Below are 22,669 nucleotides of genomic sequence, written 5' to 3' on the forward strand. Positions count from 1 at the left end.
TTGTGCTACTTACTAGATAGGTACTATGGAGATAGTTACATATGTGTGACGTTATGGTAAGTTTCCCTTCTCTGCTCCTTTTAGTACCTTGTAAGTATCTCTCTCATGGCCTCTAATATTTTGTATTATAATGATCTGTTTAAGTGTGACTCTCCCACTAAACTCTGAGTTCCTTGAGGGCAGGGACTGGATCCATTTATTCAGTATTTACTGAGTACCACGTACTCAGTATGCCATATATTATGCTAGATGCTGGAGAACAGTGATGATAAAACAGGCACAGTCCCTTTCCTTATTGAACTAATTTTGTATTGGGAGACACATAAGTGAAAAGCTAATGACACAAATAAATATATATATGAATAGAAACTGTCAAAAGTATCAAGAAGCAAAAACAGAGGGTCTTATGCAATTGTAGGTTTGGTCCTGAGTGTCTAGGCCTGGGCTTCACCTAGAAGAGGCTCTTCACTATGCTTATTGAAATGAAAGAATGAATTTATGGTTCATGAGGCTTTGTCTTTTTTTCTTAGATTTTCTCCCAGCAGTTACAGCAGATAGAAGCTGAGCAGAGTACTTTAAGGAACACTATAGAAACAGAAAGACAGGAGTCCAAGATTCTGATGGAAAAGATGGAACTTGAAGTGGCAGAGAGAAAGCTATCTTTCCATAACCTGCAGGAAGAAATGCATCATCTTCTAGAACAGCTTGAACAGGCAGGTCAAGCCCAGGCTGAACTGCAGTCCCGGTACAGTGCTTTGGAGCAGAAGCACAAAACAGAAATGGCAGAGAAGACCTCTCACATTTTGAGTCTTCAAAAGACTGAACAAGAGCTGCACTCTGCCTGTGATGCCCTAAAGGATCAAAATTCAAAGCTTCTCCAAGATAAGAGTGAACAGGCAGCTCATTCAGCTCAGGTCATTCAGCAGCTGGAAGGTCAGTATTTGATTACATTTGAAGCCCATTTGTCTAGCCCATTTGTCTAGCATCCCTTTAAAATTTCAGGGATCTCTTAGTGACATCATTTGCTTAAACCAATTGAATGAATAGAATGATTAAGAAAGGTGTCTCTTCTGAACTCTTTGTTGCATTTCTCCCATCTCTGACTGAAGTTATAATCTGGCTTAATAAAATTATTATTATAGTACTAAAAACTATTGATAGTAATGTGTCAGACATTAAAAAGAACCCTATGTGAAACATGACTGTGGTCTGAAGGGTTCACTGACTGAAATGAGTAGGATTTGAATTAATTTGTGGAAAACTCAGGCCAGATCTAGTTGTAAATGTAGGGAGACTGAATTGCGTGGAGTCATCTTTACTTCCAAAGATGGATCTGAATGCTCTTCTTATAGGTGAAAATTTCTTTTTAAAAACTTTTATCCTTTAAGGAGGTTTAAAGAAAACATTTTTTTAAATGTGTTATTATTAAAGTAATACATGCCTCTGATTTAGTTTAATTCTAAAAGATAGGCATACAGGAAAGATTTTAGAAAGCATTAAATTGAAGATCTGTATTGAAGAGAGCTGAACATTAACCAGAAAGCCTTAAGGGACATTACATGGGAACAGTGTGTTACATGAGCATGCTGTTCTCTTAATTGAACCATGTTCATGTTTAGAACTGTGCTGTAGAATCTCAGTAGGATTTATAATGCTTACGTGGGGAGTGAAGAAAATAAAATAAAAAACACTAAGGCTGTTTTCAAGGGGGAAAGGAAAAATGACTTTTTAAAAAAAATACCTAGACCTGTTTTATTTTACCTTTGAAGGAGGTTTACTGAGATGTCCTTTGGTCCTTGAGAGCATTTAAACAATTTATAAAAATGTTGGTATTGGCATCGTAATTTTAATTAAGATAACTGAACTAGAATAAACAGCATATGGTGTATCCCTAGAAGATAACTCACTAAGTTTCAGGCTTGAGGCAAAGATCATTTCAATTTTATTTTCTTTTCCTTAGATCAACTCCAGGAAAAATCCGAGGAAATCAACCAATTTCTAAATAAGGCAACGTTGCTAAAACATGAAATAGCATCTCAGACTTCTTTGCCAGATGTTTCTAACGAGGGCACACAGGTAATTAAATGTGTACTTCTTATGAATATGATCTATTTGTCTTTGCTGTATCCATACTTGGGTGTTCTAATAGAATTTATTCCAGAAAGCAGTATAAGCCTTCTGTCTTTTCTGCCTGATAAAATGCTTTTTTGGAGCCAATTCTGTTTGAAAGGAATCATGAAAGACAGTAGTGTCCCAATAATGAATAATGAGAAAAAAGTAGACAATGAGCAGCATAACCTCAAGAGCCTTTCTAATTCTAAGGTCTTAGAACTCTGTATTGGAGATGAGTCATTAATTTTAATCTTATAATCAGCTTTCCCAGCTGAGAAATCAATTTTGTTTTTGGTAGACTGAGATTTGATCAGATTTAAAGTATACAATTCAGTCTAACCAAACTTAAAAGTCTATTGTAGAAATCATAATGCCCACATTAATCAGTTAACAGTAAAAAGTTTAATTTCCTGTTGATTGGCCAGTATATTCTCTCTGCCTTCTATAAAAGTCTCTGGGGAGCTAGATTTTAATCACCAGAAGGCTGCTTATTGAGCTTGAATATCAGAACAAGGAGAGTTAGTTTGATGATCTTAATTAACTAGTGTCAAGCTGGGATAACTAGATTAATTCATCTCCATTATAAGATTATACCCTTCCAAACTGACAGATATATTGGTCAGCAGAGTCCCATAGTTCCTGGGCAGTACTGTGCACTGATAAAAATTTTTGCTTCCTGGTTTTTGGCATCTAGGCTTTCCAATCTCTTCTATTCTCCCATTCTCAACTTTTTCCTCCAATATTTTGTTAAGACATTTTTCAGCAACTCTAAAAAATTCAGATTCCATATATATGTGTTAGCATACAGAATTTGTTTTTCTCTTTCTGACTTACTTCATTCTGTATGACAGACTCTAGGTCCATCCACCTCACTACAAATAACTCAATTTTGTTTCTTTTTATGGCTGAATAATATTCCATTGTATATATGTGCCACATCTTCTTTATCCATTCATCTGTCAGTGGGCACTTAGGTTGCTTCCATGTCCTGGCTCTTGTAAATAGAGCTGCAATGAACATTGTGGTACATGACTGTTTTTGAATTATGGTTTTCTCAGGGTATATGCCCAGTGGTGGGATTGCTGGGTCATATGGTAGTTCTATTTTTAGTTTTTTAAGGAACCTCCATACTGTTCTCCATAGTGGCTGTATCAATTTACATTCCCACCAGCAGTGCAAGAGGGCTCCCTTTTCACCACACCCTCTCCAGCATTTATTGTTTCTAGATTTTTTGATGATGGCCATTCTGACTGGTGTGAGGTGATACCTCATTGTAGTTTTGATTTGCATTTCTGTAATGATTAATGATGTTGAGCATTCTTTCATGTGTTTGTTGGCAATCTGTATATCTTCTTTGGGGAAATGTCTATTTAGGTCTTCTGCCCATTTTTGGATTGGGTTGTTTCTTTTTTTTGATATTGAGCTGCATGAGCTGTTTGTAAATTTTGGAGATTAATCCTTTGTCAGTTGCTTCATTTGCAAATATTTTCTCCCATTCTGAGGGTTGTCTTTTGGTCTTGTTTATGGTTTCCTTTGCTGTGCAAAAGCTTTTAAGTTTCATTAGGTCCCATTTGTTTATTTTTGTTTTTATTTCCATTTCTCTAGGAGGTGGGTCAAAAATGATCTTGCTGTGATTTATGTCATAAGGTGTTGGACCTAGGTTTTCCTCTAAGAGTTTTATAGTGTCTGGCCTTACATTTATGTGTTTAATCCATTTTGAGTTTATTTTTGTGTATGGTGTTAGGGAGTGTTCTAAATTCATTCTTTTACATGCAGCTGTCCAGTTTTCCCAGCACCACTTATTGAAGAGGCTGTCTTTTCTGATTGTATATTCTTGCCTCCTTTATCGAAAATAAGGTGACCATGTGTGCATGGGTTTATCTCTGGGCTTTCTATCCTGTTCCATTGATCTATATTTCTGTTTTTGTGCCAGCACCATACTGTCTTGATTACTGTAGCTTTGTAGTGTAGTCTGAAGTCCAGGAGCCTGACTCCTCCAGCTCCTTAAAAAAAAAAAAAGGTTCTGAAGAATGTAGGGGCAGGACAGGAATAAAGACGCAGACGCAGAGAATGGACTTGAGGACATGGTAAGGGGGAAGGGTAAGCTGGGAAGAATTGAGAGAGTGGCATGGACATATATACACTACCAAATGTAAAATAGATAGCTAGTGGGAAGCAGCCTCATAGCACAGGGAGATCATCTCTGTGCTTTGTGACCACCTAGAGGGGTGGGATGGGGAGGGTGGGGGGGAGACGCAAGAGGGAGGAGATATGGGCATACATGTATATGTATAGCTGATTCACTTTGTTAAAAAGCAGAAACTAACACACGATTGTATTGTAAAGCAATTATACTCCAATAAAGATGTTAAAAAAATAAATAAATAAATAAAAACAAAAATTCAAAGAATTTTATAGTGAACACCTGCATACTCACCATCTAGATTCTATTAATATTTACTATATTTGCTTTATCATATATCTATCCATTTATCCATCTACCAATTCATCTTAATTTTGTGTACATTTCACAGTAAGTTGTTGACATCAGTACATTTTTCTCTAAATATTTCAGCATGCATATCATTGACTATATTTTAATATTTGTTTATAGTTCTTTTTCTTTTGAAGTGAGATTTACAAAACATGAAATATACAGGTGTTAAGTGTACCATTCATTGAGCTTTATCAAATGCGTTACCCAAATCCCTATCAAGATATATCACCCACAAAGTACCCTTTTGCAGTCAACCGCATTACTCCCCTCCAGAGATGAACCAGTGTTCTATATTTTCACCGTAGATTAATTTTGCATGTTTTATATCCTATAAATGTAATCATACATTTGTGTTATTTTGTAGAAAACTTCTTTCACTCAGCATATTTTGAGATTCATTTATATTATTGTATATATCATAATTTATTCTTTTATACTGCTGAGAAGTGTTCCACTTTATGAATATACTGTATTTTCCTTTTGCATGACTGTGCTATAATTTCCTTTTGATAGATAACTGGTCTTTTTATGCTTTGGGTATTATGAATTAAGCTGCTAAGGACATTCTTGTACAAGTATTTGTGTGGACATATGTTTTCATTTGTCTTCATTAAATGCTAGTTGAGGAATTTCTGGGCCATAGAGTAAGAATATATTTAGCTTTATAGGGAAATGCCGCATCTTCTTCCAAAGTGATTATATTGTTTATACTCTCACCTAAAATATATGAGAGTTCTAGTTGCTCTACATCTTCTCTAAGATTTGGTATTATCAATTTTTAAAATTTTAGCCATTTTAATGGGTGTGTAGTGGTAGGTCAGTGTGGTTTCAATTTGCATCTCCCCAGTGACAGATGATGTTGAACATGTTTACTTGAGATTCTTGGACATTTGTATATCTTCTTTTGGTGAAGTATCTGTTCATGTCATTTCCTCATTTTAAAAATTGAGTTTTTTGCCTATTTATCAAGTTGTAGTAATTCTCTATACATCCTGAATGCCAATTTATTATCAGGCATGTTTGGTGAATATTTTCTCCCATGCTGTGTCTTGCTTCTTTTTCTTTTTAAATTTTTTTAAATTGAAGATCACATATTGAATTTTTTTTTATTACAAGTAGAAATTTTTAAAAATATTTATTTATTTATTTATTTGGTTGCACCGGGTCTTAGTTGCGACAGGTGGGCTCCTTAGCTGCAGCTCGTGGACTCCTTAGTTGCCGCTTACCAGCTCCTTAGTTGTGGCATGCAAACTCTTATTTGCGGCATGCATTTGGGATCTAGTTCCCTGACCAGGGATCGAACCTTGGCCCCCTGCATTGGGAGCATGGAGTCTTATCCACTGCACCACAAGGGGAGTCCCCGTGGCTTGCTTCTTATCCATTTTCTTCATGATGTTCTTTAATTATCAGACATTTAAAATTTTGATCAAGTCTATTATTTATCAGTTTTTTTCTGGTTATAATTTTCTTTGTCCTGTGTGTGAAACCTTTGCTTAACCCCAAGTCATGAAGATATTCTCTTATGTTTTCTTCCACAAGCTATATAGTTTTAGCTTTCACAGTTAAGTCTCTGAACCTCAATAAATTTTTGTGTGTGGTGTAAGATAAGGGTCAAGTTTTATTTTTTTCCCTATATGGATATCCAATTGTCTCTGCACCATTTCTTGAGAAGACTTTACTTTCCTCATTGGATTGCTTTGGTACCTTTGTTGAAAACAAATGATTAATAGGTCTATTTATGAGCTTTCTAGTCTATGAGCTTTCTAGTCTAGTCTAGCCAGTTCTTCGGCCTGTATCATATTTTTTTTCGGGCAAGGCTTTATTGGGGCAACGGGGAAGCGAGAACAAGTAACAGGTTCCCTTGCTGGCTGGCTCCCTGAGGGGAGGCGAGCTTGTTCCTTATATGGGGTGAGGGTAGAGGTGTGTCCAGGGGTCTTGCCGGAGGGGTGGCTTAGGTGGTTTGCCCACCCCTTAGGTGGTGTTGTGGCATATGCTCAGTACCCTGCTTTTGCTCCCAATACCCTGTTTTTGCTGCAAGCGCTTCAAAAGTGGCAGTTGGGTTTTTTTGGTCTCTTTGTATCTTTTGGGTCCAGAATTTGCCCCAACTGCACATGCACGCAGTTATTTTTAGTGCCATATAGTTTCTTTGTATTTTGTTGCTCGAGGAGATGTTTGTCCAGGTGCAGGCACTGCAGCACTGCAGCAAAGGGTCCCAGGTCCCAGCCTGTCTCATCACCCCCTGAGAGACTCTACACCCTTATTCTTAAGGGGGAAGGGACCGAAGGTCTCTTCTTCTGAAACTTCTTCCTGCATAAGGGGACAGGGGCCACAGACCCTAGCCCCTAGAGGTGTAGAAGTCTCTTGCTGACTGTCCCAAGGACCTGTGGGACCTGGGCCACTTTCTGCTGGAATGGGCTGAATTCCTTGAGCCATCATGAGCCTTACTTCAAATTGTCAGAGCCTAGAAGACACAAACTCAATCAAAAGTTTAAACAAACAAGGGCTAAAAAGGAGAAAAACAACAATAGCCATTAAAGGGCCTAGAAAGGAAAGGAACCAGGTTACTTTGGGAGGGCTTCCTTAACTGTTGACCTGACAGGGGAGGCAATGCCGCCCCTGCCAAGAAGCCATTCTGTTTGGGTGTATATTTTTGTTAATCTCGGGGTTAAAGTTCAACATGTTTCTCTATTTTTAGAATGGAATGTCTCGACCTGTTGGTCCCAGGTCTCCTTCTTGGACCGAAAAGTCTTAGTCACAGGTTCACAACAGTAGGGAAGACAACAGAGTACTAGACAAAATATAGCCTAAATCAGTATGACTGAAAAGAAAAGGGTTATGAGAAAACAAAAACCTCCTGCCAGAAAGCTTTTTATAGCTAGTGGTATCCAAGAAACGAACTGGAGAACCATTTTTCAGTTTCCCCGGCCATATTGAATAGCAAGGATTGGTGGTTAATTGTCTGCTGAAACCAGGTGGTTTGTTGTCAGATATTCTCAATGTTGGTTTCTACCTGGTATGGGCATCAGGACTGTTTTCTTTGCCTCCCGATCTGCCCTGTTCCCTTAAGTAATTTGAGAATTTTCCTTTTGGTGCCCACAGCAGTGAATGACTTCTACTAGTTTTGATTTTTGAGCATTTCTATGTGTTGTAATATCTCAGCCCCATATGTTACAGTGGAATTTTTTGCATTTAAAAGTCCTCTTTCTTTCCAGATTAGCTGCATGGGCATGTAAAACAAGGAAGGCATATATATATATTTAAATTTTATTTATTTTATTTATTTATTTTTGGCTGCATTGGGTCTTCGTTGCTGCGCACAGGCTTTCTCTAGTTGCGGCGAGCGGGGGCTACTCTTCATTGCAGTGCGTGGGCTTCTCATGGTGGTGGCTTCTCTTGTTGCAGAGCACGGGCTCTAGGCACGTGGGCTTCAGTGTTGTGGCATGTGGGCTCAGTAGTTGTGGCTTGCGGACTCTAGAGCGCAGGCTCAGTAGTTGTGGCGCACGGGCTTAGTTGCTCCGCAGCATGTGGGATCTTCCCGGACCAGGGCTTGAACCCGTGTCCCCTGCACTGGCAGGCAGATTCTTAACCATTGCGCCACCAGGGAAGCCCAGAAGGCATATTTTGAGTCTGTATATATATTTATAATTTTCCTTCCCCCAAAGTTAAGGCTCAAGTTAGGGCTATTAGCTCAGCCCTCTGGGCTGAAGTGTTAGGTGGCAAAGGTTTTGCTTATATAACACTATAAGTGCTCACAGTAGCATACCCTACCCTCCTGACTCCATCTTTAATGAAACTACTGCCATCAGTAAACCATTCTTCCTCAGGGTTTTCTATGGCCTGGTCTGTTAGATCAGACCTACAGGCATAAACCTAGTCAAGGGTTTCAGGGCAGGAATGTGTTAGTTCTGGGCCTTCAACCAGCATTAGAGTAGCCAGATTGAGGGTGTGGCAAGTTTTGAGAGTTAGTTCTGGGGAGTCAAGGAGTAAAGCCTGCTACTTAGTAAGGTAGCCTCCAGTTAGCCAATGGTGGCCTTTAATTTCCAGAATCTTTTGTACTCGATGAGGGGTCTGGACTTCCAGTGGCTGTCCAAAGGTAAGCTTGTTAGCTTCTTCCACTAATAAAGCAGTGGCAGCTACCGCCCGGAAGCAGCCATGTCAACCTTGGGCCATGGAATCTAGTTGTTTGGAAAAATAGCCTATAGGTTGAGGAACTTCTCCTAGCTTTTGTACAAGGACTCCCATAGCTGTCCCCTGTTTTTCAGCTATGTACAAGATAAATGGCTTTTTTAAATTGGGGAGACCCAGAGCAAAAGCTTTGGTGAGGGTCTGTTTGATCTTATTAAAAGCCCTTTCTTGTTCCCCAGTCCAAAGTAATGGCTCTGTATCTGGGCCTTTAGTGGCTTCATATAGAGGCTTAGCCATTAGTCTGAATCCTGGAATCCAAATTCTGCAAAATCCTGCCATGCCTAAGAAAGTACGAGGATTTTTTTTTGGTCTTTGGGGCACTTAGTTCTAATATAGCTTCTTTTCTATCTGGAGATAGCTGTCTGCTTCCAGGGTTTATAATATATCCCAGATATTTAACTTGTTACTTTGAGATTTATGCTTTTTTCTGGAAGATCCTGTAACCCTGGGTCCCAAGGAAATTAAGGACTTAAATGGTATTCTGATCTGAGGCCTCCATGGTGGGACTACATATTAATATGTCATCTACATACCGTAGACTGTTCCCTTCTTTTAGGTGTATTTCCCTTAGTTTTTTTTTTTTTTAATAAATTTATTTATTTATTTATTTTTATTTTTGGCTGCGTTGGGTCTTCGTTGCTGTGCGCGTGCTTTCTCTAGTTGTGGCGAGCTGGAGCGACTCTTTGTTGCGGTGCGCGGGCTTCTCATTGTGGTGGCTTCTCTTGTTGTGGAGCACGGGCTCTAGGCACACGGGCTTCAGTAGTTGTGGCACATGGGCTCGGTAGTTGTGGCTTGCGGGCCCTAGAGTACAGGCTTAGTAGTTGTGGCGCACAGGCTTAGTTGCTCCATGGCATGTGGGGTCTTCCCTCACCAGGCCTCGAACCTGTGTCCTCTGCATTGGCAGGCAGATTCTTAACCACTGTGCCACCAGGAAGGCCCCTCCCTTAGTTCTTTTCTTAGGGCCTGAGTGAACAAGTGTGGGCTGTCCTGAAACCCCTGAAGCAATACTGTCCAGGTATATTATTGCATTTGACCTGAGTGGGGGTTAGTCTACTAAAAGGCAAACAGATACTGAGATGAGAGATGAACTGGGATGCAAAAGAAGGCATCCCTGAGGTCAAGCACTCCAGGAATCTGGACTAATATATTATAAGGATTGGCCACAAGGGGATGTATAGGGACCACTGCATCATTTACTGCTCTAAGGCCTTGTACCATTCGATAGTCCCTATTTGGCTTAACAACTGGCAGAATAGGGGTATTGTATGGAGACTGACAGGGCACTAAGAGGCCATGTCTTAAAAATTTATGTATGAGGGGTTGCGAACCTTTTTTTGCTTCCAACTTTATGGGGTACTGTCTCTTGTTAGAATAAGCGACTTCTGGCTTAAGGCTAATTTTTACAGGTTGAGCATTTATAGCCTTCCCAGGGATTCCTTTGTCCCAAACTGCAGGGTTTACTGTGTGTAGAATATGGCTGGGAATAGGCCCTTGTTCTTCCACTTGATTTGTCTTAGTCAGAGTCAAGATAAGGGGCTGCTTCGGGTCTCCTAACTGTAATATGGCTCCAAGGGAGCCCAGAAGGTCTCTCCCCAGTAGTGGGATAGGACACTCAGGCCCAACTAAAAAGGCACATGAGATCAAACACTGTTCACATTGGCAAGTGAGAGGCCCAGTGAAGTAACGGGTGTGAGGCTTTCCATCAACACCAGTCACAGTACAGCTTTTGGAGGAAGGAGGCCCAGTGTGAGAGATCAGGACAGAGTAAGTGGCTCCAGTATCACTTAAAAAATTGATTTTCTTACCTGCTATGTCAAGGACCACCCGGGCCTCCTTGATGGAGATAGACATCTCGTTGCGGGGAGCCACCAGAATCCCCAGGCCCGCTCAGTCGTCCAGCATGGCCATCTCAGGAGAGGGAGCCCCCCAAACATGGTGACACTGAAACAAGAGGTTCAGGTGGCTACTTGTCACCCACAGGGAAGCTGCATTCAGTGGTCCCGGAGGTGCCCAGATCCTCTCCCTGGAAGAGGACAACTGCCCCACATTGAGCACCGTAAATCTGATACTGACCAGGGTTCTTGGCCTTCCCCAATCAATAGAAATTGATTAGAGGCCAGACAAGAAATTCAGGCAAGGCTTTATTGGGGCCCCTGCTGCAGCAGGGCGGAGTGAGAAAAAGTGATAAGTTCCTTTGCTTGCTCGCTCCTGCCTGTATCACATTGTTTTCATTACTGTAGTTTGTAGTTAATCTTGAAGCCAGGTAGTATAAGTCCTCTGACTTTGTTCTTCTTTTCAAGATTGCTTTGATTATTCTAGGTTCTTTGCATTTCCACAGAAATTATACAATCAACTATCTCAAATTATATTTGAAAAAAAGAAGAAGCTGGATGGGATTTTGAATTGGCATTGTGTTGAATCTATAGATCACTTTAGGGAGAATTGACATCTTAATACTACTGAACTTTTCAATCCATGAGTATAGTATCTCTCTTCACTTATTAAGATCTTCTTTAATTTCTTTCAGCAATGGTTTGTAGTTTTGGTTGGAGGAGTTGTGCACATTTTAAAATTTATTCTGAAATAGTTCATATTTTTTAATGCTGTTGTAGGTGGAATTTATTCTAATTTCACCTTTCCAACTGTTTGCACTTTTATGTAAGTATACAATTGAATTTTGCTTATGTGAACTTGATATTTATTTTATTAATTCTAGTCTCATTCTGTAGATTCTTTAGGATTTTCTACATAAACAATCATGTCATCTGCAAATAAAGACAAGTTTTACTTACTCCTTGCTAATCTTTATGCCTTTATTTCTTTTTCATGCAATGGCTAGGACCTTCATAACACTGTTTAATAGAAGTGGTAAGACTGGGCCTTCTTGCATTTTGCCTGATCTTAGGGGAAAGTATTTCATATTTTACCATTAGCTGTGTTACTAGTTTTAAGTTTTCATTAGTCTTCTTTATCAGATTGAGGACTTTACCCTCTATTCTTAATTTGGTAAGAATTGGTATTAAATTTTGCCAAATGCCTTATCTGCATTTATTGAAATGACCATATGGGTTTTCTTCTTTATTCTGTTCATATGGTACATACTTTAATTTTTGACTATTAAACCAACCTTGTATTGTTAGGATAAACCCAACTTGGTCATAAAGTATTATCCTTTTTATATATTACTGAATTTGATTTACTACTATTTTTGGAAGCATTTTTGTATCCGTACTTATGAAGGATATTGGTCTTTGTTTTGGTCAGGAAGATTTTCCTTTGTTTTGTAGTACTTTGTCAGATTTTGGTATTAGGGTTATTATGGCATAAAAAAAATGAGTTGGGGAGTGTTCCCTTTTATTTGAGAGTTTGTGTAAAATTGGTATTATTTCTCAAGAATTGGAAAGAATTCACCAGTGAAACTATCTGGGTCTGGAGTTGATAATGAATTGAATTTCTTTTACAGATATAAGACTAATAAGATTCTCTTTTTCATCTTGTGCCAGTTGGATTTTAGTTTTGTTTTGTTTTGTCCATTTCATTGAAGATGTCAAATTTTTGTTATAACGTTGGTTATAATATTCCCTTTTTTATCCTTTTAATGCTTGTATGCTCTGTAGTGATACCCACCCCTACCCCAATCCCTATTTTTTTTTAATTAAGATATATAATTGACATATAACATTGTGTAAGTTTAAGGTGTACAACTTGTTGATTTGATACATGTATATATTGCAATAGGGTTACCACCATAACATTAGCTAACACCTCCATCATGACACATAATTACAATTTCTTTTTTGTGGTGAGAACATTTAAGATGTAGTCTCTTAGCAACTTTGAACTATATAATACATTATTGTTAACTATAATCACAATGTTGGGTGTTAGATCTTCAGAACTTTTTCATGTTCTACTTGCAAGTTTCTACTGTTTGGCCGACATCTCCCCACTTTGTGCTTCATTTTCTTGATCAGACTTTAAACTAGAAATTATTTGAGTTTTAAAAAAAATCTTTTCAAAGAACCAACTTTTGGCCTTGTCAATTTTCTCTAATGCTGGTCTGTTTTCACTTTTATTGATTTTTGTTCTTTGGTATTCTTTCTATTTATTTGGTTTTACTTTGCTCTTCTGTTTCTAACTTCTTAAGGTGTAACTTTATATCAAACACTTCAGATCTTCTTTTCTCATTTAAACATTTAAAGTTACACAATTCCCTCTTAAGCACATGGTTTGATATGTTGTGTTGTTATCATTCAGTTTTTGAAGAGTTTTCTAATTCTCCTTATGATTTCTTCTTTGATCATGGATTATTTAGAAGTGTGTTATTTAATATCCAGATATTTGGTTTTATTTCTAGATATTTTATTATTATTGATTTCTAATTTAATTTCATTATGATCAGGTAATATGTTCTATATGATTTCAGTGCTTTGAAATTTATAGAGACTTGTTTTATGACATAGCATATGGTGTGTCTTGGTGAATGTAGCTTGTGCACTTGTAAAAAATGTATATTCTGTAGTTATTGGCTGTACCATTTTATAAATATCACTTAAATCATAGTATTATTCAAATTATATTTGACTGATTTTTGTCTAGTTGTTGAAACTTGACTGATTTATTTTTAGCATTTGACAAAATTTAATATCTATTCATAATAATAAGTTCTTAACAAATTAGACATAGACAAATGTAGCTTAATGTAATAAAGGCCATATACAACAAGCCCACAGCTAACATCATACTCAATGGTGAAAGGCTGAAAGCTTTTCCTCTAAGATCAGGAACTAGACAAAGGTGCCCACTCTCATCACTCCTATTCAACATAATAATGGAAGTCCTTGAAAGATCTGGAATAGCCAAGCAGTCCTGAGAAAGAACAAAGAGGGAGGCATAAAATTCCGGATTTCTTTTCTTTTCAATTCTGTGTTCCAGAGATTTGGAGAGGAATGAATGATGGGGATGGCTCTTTTCTCCGTGAAGTCTGGAGCCTTCTGTAGGAGAATCAAAGACTGGAGTTGACTTGAAAGCTGGCAGTTGGAATTATCTGGAGGCTTTTTCAACTCAATTCTGGCACCAGGAGTAGGATGACTTGAGTTTGCTGACATAATCACATGCCCTTCTCTTGTGGCTTGGCTGGTGTTTTGGTTGCTATTTCTTCATTGGGATGATTTAGTTGTTCTTCTAAACAGAAAGTTATGAGATTCCTCGAGTTCTAGAGATCAGAAATCAAAATCGGTTTCTCTGGCCAGAAATCACGATGTCAGCTGAGCTGCAGGGAAGGAGGCTTTAGGGAAGAATTCATTTCCTCATTTTTTCCAGTGACTAGAGCTGTATTACTTACACCCTTGGTTCCTGGTTGTTCTTCCATCTTTAAAACCAGAAGCCTAACATCTCGTCTTAGTCATCAGGTTGCCTTCCAACTCTCGAAACTAGACTGATTTTTTTTTAAAAGAGTTTTTTTTTTTTAAGTAATTTATTTATTTATTTATTTATTTATTTATTTATTTTTGGCTGTGTTGAGTCTTCGTTGCTCCGCTTAGGCTTTCTCTAGTTGTGGCGAGTGGGGACTACACTTTGTTGTGGTGCCCAGGCTTATCATTGCGGTGGCTTCTCGTTGCAGAGTACAGGCTCTAGGCATGCAAGCTTCAATAGTTGTGGCACACAGGCTCAGTAAATGTAGCTCACGGGCTCTAGAGCACAGTCTCAGTAGTTGTGGCACACAGGCTTAGTTGCTTCACGGCATGTGGGATCTTTCCGGACCAGGGATCGAACCCATGTCCCCTGCATTGGCAGGCGGGCTCAACCACTGCACCACCAGGGAAATGCTGCATACTTTTAAAGTGTACAACTTGATAAGTTTTGACATGCATGAAGCCATCACCACTATCAAGAAAATGAACATATTCATCACCCCCCAAAGTTTCTCATGCCCCTTTTTAATTTTTCTCTCACATCTCCCCCTACCCAGGCAACCACTTATCTTCTTTCTGTCATTATAGATTAGTTTGTATTTTTTAGAATTTTTAACAAATTATATGTGCTCTTTTTTTTTCCTGGCTTCTCTCACTCAGCATACTTATTTTGATTTTCATCCTATTGTATGCAGCAAGAATTCATTCCTTTGTATTGTTGAGGATATTGTACATACCACAATTTGTTTATCCATTTACTTGTTGATGAACAAACTTGGATTGTTAACAATTTTTGGCTATTACAAATAAAGCTTCTATGAATATTCTTTTACAAAATCTTTGTTTGGACCTGTGCTTTCTTTACTCTCAGTAAATACCTAGAAGTGAAGTGTCTGGATCATATGGGAGGTTTTAAGACCTTGGCAGTTTTCCAAAGTGGTGTTACCATTTTCTGTTCCCAGCAGCAGTGTATGAGAGTTCCAGGGGTAAACCTCACTTGGTAGTGATATATTATCCTTATACTTTCTTAAATTCACTTGCTAAAAATTCTATTTGTTTCATAACTATTTGGCTGTTTAGGTTATCTATTTCTTCTTGAGTGAGCTTTGGTGTTTTATATCTTTTAGGGGATTTGTCCATATAAAGTGTCAAATTTATAGGCAAAAAGTTATTCATAATAGTCTCTAATTATTGTTTTAATATGTATAGAATCTGTAGTGATGTTACCTCTCTCATTTCTGATATTGGTAATTTGTGTTTTCTTTCTTACACAGGTTAGACTGTCCAGAGGTTTATTAACTTTACTGATCTCAAAACCAGCTTTGAGTTCATTGATTCTGCCTTGTTTTCTGTTTTCTATTTTACTGATTTCTACTTTGATCTTTATTATTTCCTTTCTTCTGTTTACTTTGGATTTGATATCCTCATTTCTTAGCTTCTTAAGGTGAAAGCTGAAGCCATTAGTTTGAGACCTTTCTTATTTCTAATATAGGCATTTTGCATTATAAATTCCCCCCCAAAAATCTACTTTAACAGTATCTCACAAATTCTGTTGTATTTTCGTTTTCACTCAGTTCACAATACTAATTTCCATTTTAATTTCTTTGCCCCCGGGTTACTTAGTTTCCAAATATTTGGGAGTCATATGTCTAGAGGTCTTTCTGTTATTGATTTTTATTTTAATTCCATTGTGGTCAGAGCACATACTTTATAAGACTTGGCTCTTTAAGAATTGATTGAGACTTGTTTTATGGCCCAGAATATTGTCTGTTTTGGTAAATGTTCTATATGTACTTGAAAATAATGTGTAGTCTGCTGTTGTTTGCTGGAATGTTCTATAAATGCCAATCATGTAAAGTTGATTGATAGTCTTATTCAAGTGTACTATGTCCTTGCTGCTTTTCTGCCTCTCAGTTATTGAAATCCCATATTATACTTGTGGATTTATTTACAGTTCTATCAGTTTTTTTTTTAATTTATTTAATTTATTTATTTGTGGCTGTGTTGTGTCTTCGTTTCTGTGCGAGGGCTTTCTCTAGTTGTGGCAAGTGGGGGCCACTCTTCATCGCGGTGCGCGGGCCTCTCATTATCGCGGCCTCTCTTGTTGCGGAGCACAGGCTCCAGACGCACAGGCTCAGTAATTGTGGCTCACGGGCCTAGTTGCTCCGCGGCATGTGGGATCTTCCCAGACCAGGGCTCGAACCCATGTCCCCTACATTGGCAGGCAGATTCTCAACCACCGCGCCACCAGGGAAGCCCCAGTTCTATCAGTTTTTACACCATGTATTTTCAAGCTGTGTTATTGGGGGCTTAGATATTTAGGATGTTTATGTCTTCTTGATTAAGTGACCCATTGATATTATGAAATGACCTTCCTTATCCCTGGTGACATTCTTTGCTGTGAGATGTACTTCTTTCTGATATTAATATAGCTATTCCACTTTTCTTTTGAGTAGTGTTAGCATGGTGTATCTTTTTTCACTCTTTAACTTATTTGTGTCTTTATATTTAAAGCTTATATGCAGCATAGAGTTTGAGCCTACTTCTTATCCAATCCGTCAATCTCTGCCTTTTACTTGGAGTGTTCAGACCATTTCCATTAATGTTGTCGTTGATATAGTTTTAAGTCTCTCACCTTGTTATTTGTTTTCCATTTTTCCAACTGTTGTCTTTTACTTTTTTACTTTTCCTTCCTTTTAAAAAATTGGTTGAGTATCTTTTATGATTCTGTTTTTCTCCCTTTTCAGCGTATTAGCTATAATTCTTTATTTTGTTATGATAGTGACTGCATTAGGGATTATAGTCTGCATTTTTATCACAGTTACCTACATACAATATTGTGCTTCTTCAAGTATAGAATAAAAACCTTACAATTATATACTTCTATTTCTTCACTCTTGGGATTTATATTATTATTATTTTACTTATGCATATATTATAAACAAAAAGTACAAAAATATAACATGTTATAAACAAAAATTTTTATTTTTGTTTAGTCATTTATCTTTTAGAAGATTCAAATAATAAGAAAATAAATCTTAACTACCATTGCAGTTACCATTTCTGGTACTTTTCTTTAAGGTAGATCAAGAGTTGGCTGTCTTTTTCCATAAAGGGTCAAATGGTAAATATTTTAAGCTTTTAGGCCATAAATAAAACTTTATTTACAAAAACAGGTGGAAGGCTCCAAATTTTGCCAAACTCTGGTGTAGTTTCATATTTCCATCTGGTTTTGTTTTCCTTCTGCCCAAAGGACTTCTTTTAATCTGTGTGTGCTGTCATGAGCACGCAAGTCTGCTGGTGATGGGTTCTTATAGCTCTTGTATGTTTGAAGACATTTTTATCTCTCCATTGTTTTTAAAAGATATTTTTAAAAGCTGACTAGAGAAGCTACATTGATAGGTTTTTTTTTCTCTTTCAGTACTTTAAGGCTATTACTCTACTATCTTTTTTCTTGCATTTTGTTTTTGACAAGAAATCTGTCATCCTCGTCTTTTTTTTTTTTTTTCCTGGTTGCTTTTAGGATTTTATCACTGGTTTTGAGCACTTGGGTTATGATGTGCCTTTGCATAGTTTTCTTCATGTTTCTTTTGCTTGGAGTTTGCCTTTTGAATCTCTATGTTTATAGTTTTCATCAATTTGGAAAATTTTCTGCCGTTAATTAGTCAAATATTTTTTTGACTCTCTCCCTTCCTTTGGAAACTCCAATTACACATATATTAGATTACTTGAAGTTTTTCCAGAACTCATAATGCACTTTTAGTTTTTTGGATTCTGAAAATTTTCTTTCATGTGCAGTAGACTTGGGATTTCTCTCTTTGTAATCCAGACTTCAGTCTTAAATTCAAAAGCCAACGAATTGGAAATTTGTGTGAAAGATTTTTCTCTTTCTGTCTTCAGATGAAAAGTATTACTTTAAAGGTTACCTAGGCAGATAAGTAGATGCTATTTTTAAAGTATTTTCATGGCTGGAGAACTTTTAGAAGACAAAAATGCCAGAGGCTGTCTGGACATTAGTATGAGAGTTTTGTACTGGAGAATCATTAATTTGTTGTCTTTCTACAATTTAGGCAGTCACTGAGGAGAGTATTGCCTTTTTGCAGAAGAGAGTGGTAGAACTAGAGAATGAAAAGGGAGCCTTGCTCTTTAATTCTATAGAGCTGGAGGAGCTGAAAGCTGAGAATGGTACGTATAAATGAAAACCATAATTCTCTGACTTCTTAGCCCACAAGTGCTTCTAATTTTATCACTATATATGTATAACATGTAGATTCTCTGATTCTATGATAATAAAGGTCTTAGACAGCATGGCTGGTAATTATTGAAGTTAGGATTAATACACATTAAACAATTTAAGCACAATACCAGTGTTTACATAAGTATAACATTTTGCAGTATGGGCTATAGATGCTGCAGGAGATCTGTATTATATTCATTTTGGAGTGGCCAAGGAATCTTCTCAGAAGTATGGCTTGAATAGGACCTTAATAAGACAATGAATTTTTAAATAGCCAAAATAAAGAGAGAAAAGACTTTCCTAGTAATAAATTTGTCGGGTGAGATAATAGAGATCAGTATAAATAAAGGTTCAGAGGTAGAAACCATTTTGGTTTTTGCTCATACTATATACTGTTTAGAACCTTATCCCTTTTCTTTAGCTTGGCTAATTCTTACTCATGTTTCAGACCTCAACTAGGGCATTATCTTTTTCAGGAAGTCGATCCTAATTTCCCAAAGTTGGGTTAAATGCATTTTTGTGCTTCCAAATTGCATTCCTTTAACATTGTATTAAGATCATCTATTTATAATTTTATGTCTTACACTATAAGCTCTTCAGAGATAAAGTATAAGCTCTTCAAGGGCAGGGGCCATTTTTTTTTTCATCTTTTGCTTTACCAGGAACTAGAATAGTACCTGGCAAATGAGCGGCTGCTGAATAAAGTTTTGTTTGATTGAACTAAATTTAGCACTTTATTCTATTGGACTGTGTGTGAACAGTTAGTAAGAATGAAGATAATACCTCCTTCCATTTGTCACCTGCTTCATAAGGACCTTATGGTTTTAATAACTTGTAGTTAATAACGTTTTACTTATCTATTTTATCCTGGAGTAACTGACTACCATGCTTTATCTTTAAGAGTGAGGATGAATACCAAATAAAGTTTGTACCATTTCCTAAAGTCTATAGCCAATATTTCCAACTTAACCATCTTACAGTTCCACTTAGCTATAAACTAGGGATCGTATACCTTTATTAGACTAGTCACACCATTGCTGATAAAGAAAGAACACCACAAATTCAGTTCATTATTCAACCCACTGGAAATACTTCTTTGAGATCTTATCCATGATGCTTATTTTGTAGTTTTGCAAGCAGTCCCTGTCACTTTCATGTAGCTCACTGTGGTTTAGAGGTTATGTGAGTTCCATTCTCTTTGTTCTTTCCTGCAGGGGTCACTGGACTTGTTTTCTGTATTAGTTTTTGTGTCTGGTCTCATAGGTTACCTTTGCTTTATGAGTCATGTTCTATTAAACTCACCTTTTGTGCTTCCATTTCTACCACTGTGCTCCTTCCTCAAATAATCTTGTGAAATGTCTGAACATATTATATACAATCTTGAATTCATTTGTTTCATAAATGTTCATTCATTCATTCAGCAAATATCTATGGTGCCTTTCCTATGTACCAGGCACTAATTTAGTTGCTAAGGATACTGCTCTGAACATAGTAGAGGACAAGACAGGCTATAAACATGTATATACATAAGAAAATTTCAGGGAGTGGTAAGTATTAGGTTAAAAATAGAACAGGCTACTGCACATGTGCCTGGGGGAAGAAGAAAGTAGCGTCAGAGTGGTTAGGGTGGGCCTCTCTGAGCACTTGATACCGGAATGATGAAAAGGGGACAGCCATGCAAAAAGAGGCTGAGCAAATCAAATCCCAAGCAGAGAAGAGCAGTGCAAACACCCTGAGGTATGAATAAATTTGATATGTTTGCAGACAGAAAGAAGGCCAGTGTTCTTGGGATTAGAGTGAGCAAAAAAGGGGTAGTACAAGCAGAAGAGTTTGTAGAATAAGTGGGGTCAAATCATGTAGGTCACGTTAAGACATTTGGATGTAGTGTAAAAAAAAAAGCTTCTTTTGTTTGTTTCTTTAGTATATTTGTCTTCTCAGAAAGAGTATAAACTTCTTGGGGGCTTATTAATACTCAATATTTTTATCCTCCAAGGTACTACTACCCTTTTTAAATATACACTTTGTAAACATGGGGTGGAACTCAGAAGACTGAATTCTGATCCCAGCTCTATGAACTAGCTGTAGGTCATGTCATTTCTTTGTTTCCTCATATGGTGATTGAGGAGATTGGATAGCTCCCTTCTAGTGCTAAAATTTGACGTCCTTATGAACATATGTGAAAGAATGTTGAAGACATTATAAGTGCTATATTAATACATGATGTATAATATGAATACAGAAGGGTTATAGATAAGTTAAATTTATTGCCCTAGAAGTCCCAAATTATGCCACAGAAATAGCTGCTTTTTGTCATATGCTCTGGCATTTTTTAAAATGCCTTCCACTATTTATTATACTTCGCTCAGGTTAATAATTAACACCTAGTACCATTCTATCTTATATCTCATCTTCTCATCTTCTTTTGCAACTTCTTTAATAAAATAAACGTTTTATCTCCCCTGAACTGTTTTGTCTGTTCTTTCCTCTTGGTTATTTCATGCATCTCAAATAGCCTCATACACAATCATACCTCTGTTTTTTTCAAACACTCTACATTTATCTTCTAAGGATATTTATTTTGTGACTTTCAGAAAAACTGTCCTCTCAGATTACTCTCCTAGAGGCTCAGAAGAGAACTGGAGAGGCAGATAGAGACGTCAGTGAGGTAAGTGATGCATTCTTTTTTTTTAAAAATTATTTATTTTATTTATTTATTTTTGGCTGTGTTGTGTCTTCATAGCTGTGTGTGGACTTTCTCTAGCTGTGGTGAGTGGGCACTTTTCGTTGTGGTGCGCAGGCTTCTCATTGCGGTGGCTTGTCTTGTTGTGGAGCACAGGCTCTAGGTGCCCAGGCTTAGTAGTTGTGGCTCGCGGGCTCTAGGGCACAGGCTCCGTAGCTGTGGCGCACCGGCTTAGTTGCTTCTTGGCATGTGGAATCTTCCCAGACCAGGGCTTGAACCCATGTCTCCTGCATTGGCAGGCGGATTCTTAACCACTGCGCCACCAGGGAAGACCGATGCATCCTTAAAATAATCAGAATATGATCTCAATCAAAGGGAGGTAATTTCAAACCTAAGCTTTTCTGCAATTTTCTAATGTTGACAGAGAATTACATTACCTGGAAAGTGAGATTTAAGAGTCATAATGGTTATTATTTATCTTTTACTCTCATTTGTTTCTAAATATTTGGAATTTTTTTGTTCGTTCAGAACGAACGCAAGTACAGTAGCACTTGCTTGGGATTTGATAACCCATTTTTCATGCTAGGTTATCATTTATTTCAGCTTCTTTACCCATCTCAGAAAAGTTTCTCAGTGAAGAGATTAGATAAAGTCTCTAGTCTCTCCCCAAATCCCCTTCCCCAGTTGGCACAGTTTCACTTAGGATTATATTAAAAAGGGTATCGTCAGAGAATGGTGCTTTTTATAACCTAAAAATTACTGTAAGAAATGTATGGTTGCTCAATATTCTGCTGATTTAAGAGTACTATTAGCTGTACTGTGTTTAATTGTCCTTCCAATCAAGAAGTCAGTGATAGACTCATAAATGGCTTTGGGGAATAATGTAACTTCCTTTTTTAAAAAAATTAATTAATTTATTTATTTTTGGCTGTGTTGGGTCTTCGTTGCTGCGTGTGGGCTTTCTCTAGTTGTGGCAAGCAGGGGCTACTCTTCGTTGCGGTGCATGGGCTTCTCATTGCGGTGGCTTCTCTTGTTGTGGAGCACGGGTTCTAGGTGCACAAGCTTCAGTAGTTGCAGCACATGGGTTCAGTAGTTGTGGCTCGCGGGCTCTGGAGCACAGGCTCAGTAGTTGTGGCTCACGGGCTTAGTTTTTCTGTGGCATATGGGATCTTCCCAGACCAGGGATTGAACCCATGTCCCCAAACTCATTTATTAAAATACTAAATTTGCCATGAGAGTCACTGGTTTTGTTTCCCAAGAAAACAATTATAGAATAATTTATGTGGATTGAGCAGTCTAACACAGTAATCCTTGTAATAGTAACTTGGTTAATATTTTGTAAAACAGGTCCATAATGTCTTCCCAATCCCCAACAGAACTCCTTTTTGATTATTTTATCCTGGTAATTTATCTCAATCAACATGTTTGATATTTGTCTGTTAATGGCTGTCTTATCTAATACTTCCCATTTCAATAGATAGTTTTGGAAAAGGAATCCCTAACTTCCTCCTTGGCATGGGATGAAACAAAAATTTAATTCATTT

The 22,669-nt window shown here is 37.5% G+C and overlaps 1 protein-coding gene across 13 annotated transcripts in view; it reads left to right on the forward strand.

Annotated features, from left to right (window-relative positions):
- Positions 1–22,669, forward strand: part of GOLGB1 (golgin B1) — an 86,749-nt gene that overhangs the window by 32,670 nt on the left and 31,410 nt on the right. For all 13 annotated transcript variants that reach the window (XM_036849618.1, XM_036849617.1, XM_036849613.1 and 10 more), the window contains 4 exons: positions 531–933; positions 1,961–2,076; positions 18,279–18,393; positions 21,037–21,110. In XM_036849618.1, coding sequence (XP_036705513.1) covers positions 531–933; positions 1,961–2,076; positions 18,279–18,393; positions 21,037–21,110 — 708 coding nt within the window. The remainder of the gene's footprint in view (positions 1–530; positions 934–1,960; positions 2,077–18,278; positions 18,394–21,036; positions 21,111–22,669) is intronic.

This window comes from Balaenoptera musculus, chromosome 4, assembly GCF_009873245.2.
Source record: "Balaenoptera musculus isolate JJ_BM4_2016_0621 chromosome 4, mBalMus1.pri.v3, whole genome shotgun sequence".
NCBI lineage: Eukaryota > Metazoa > Chordata > Mammalia > Artiodactyla > Balaenopteridae > Balaenoptera > Balaenoptera musculus.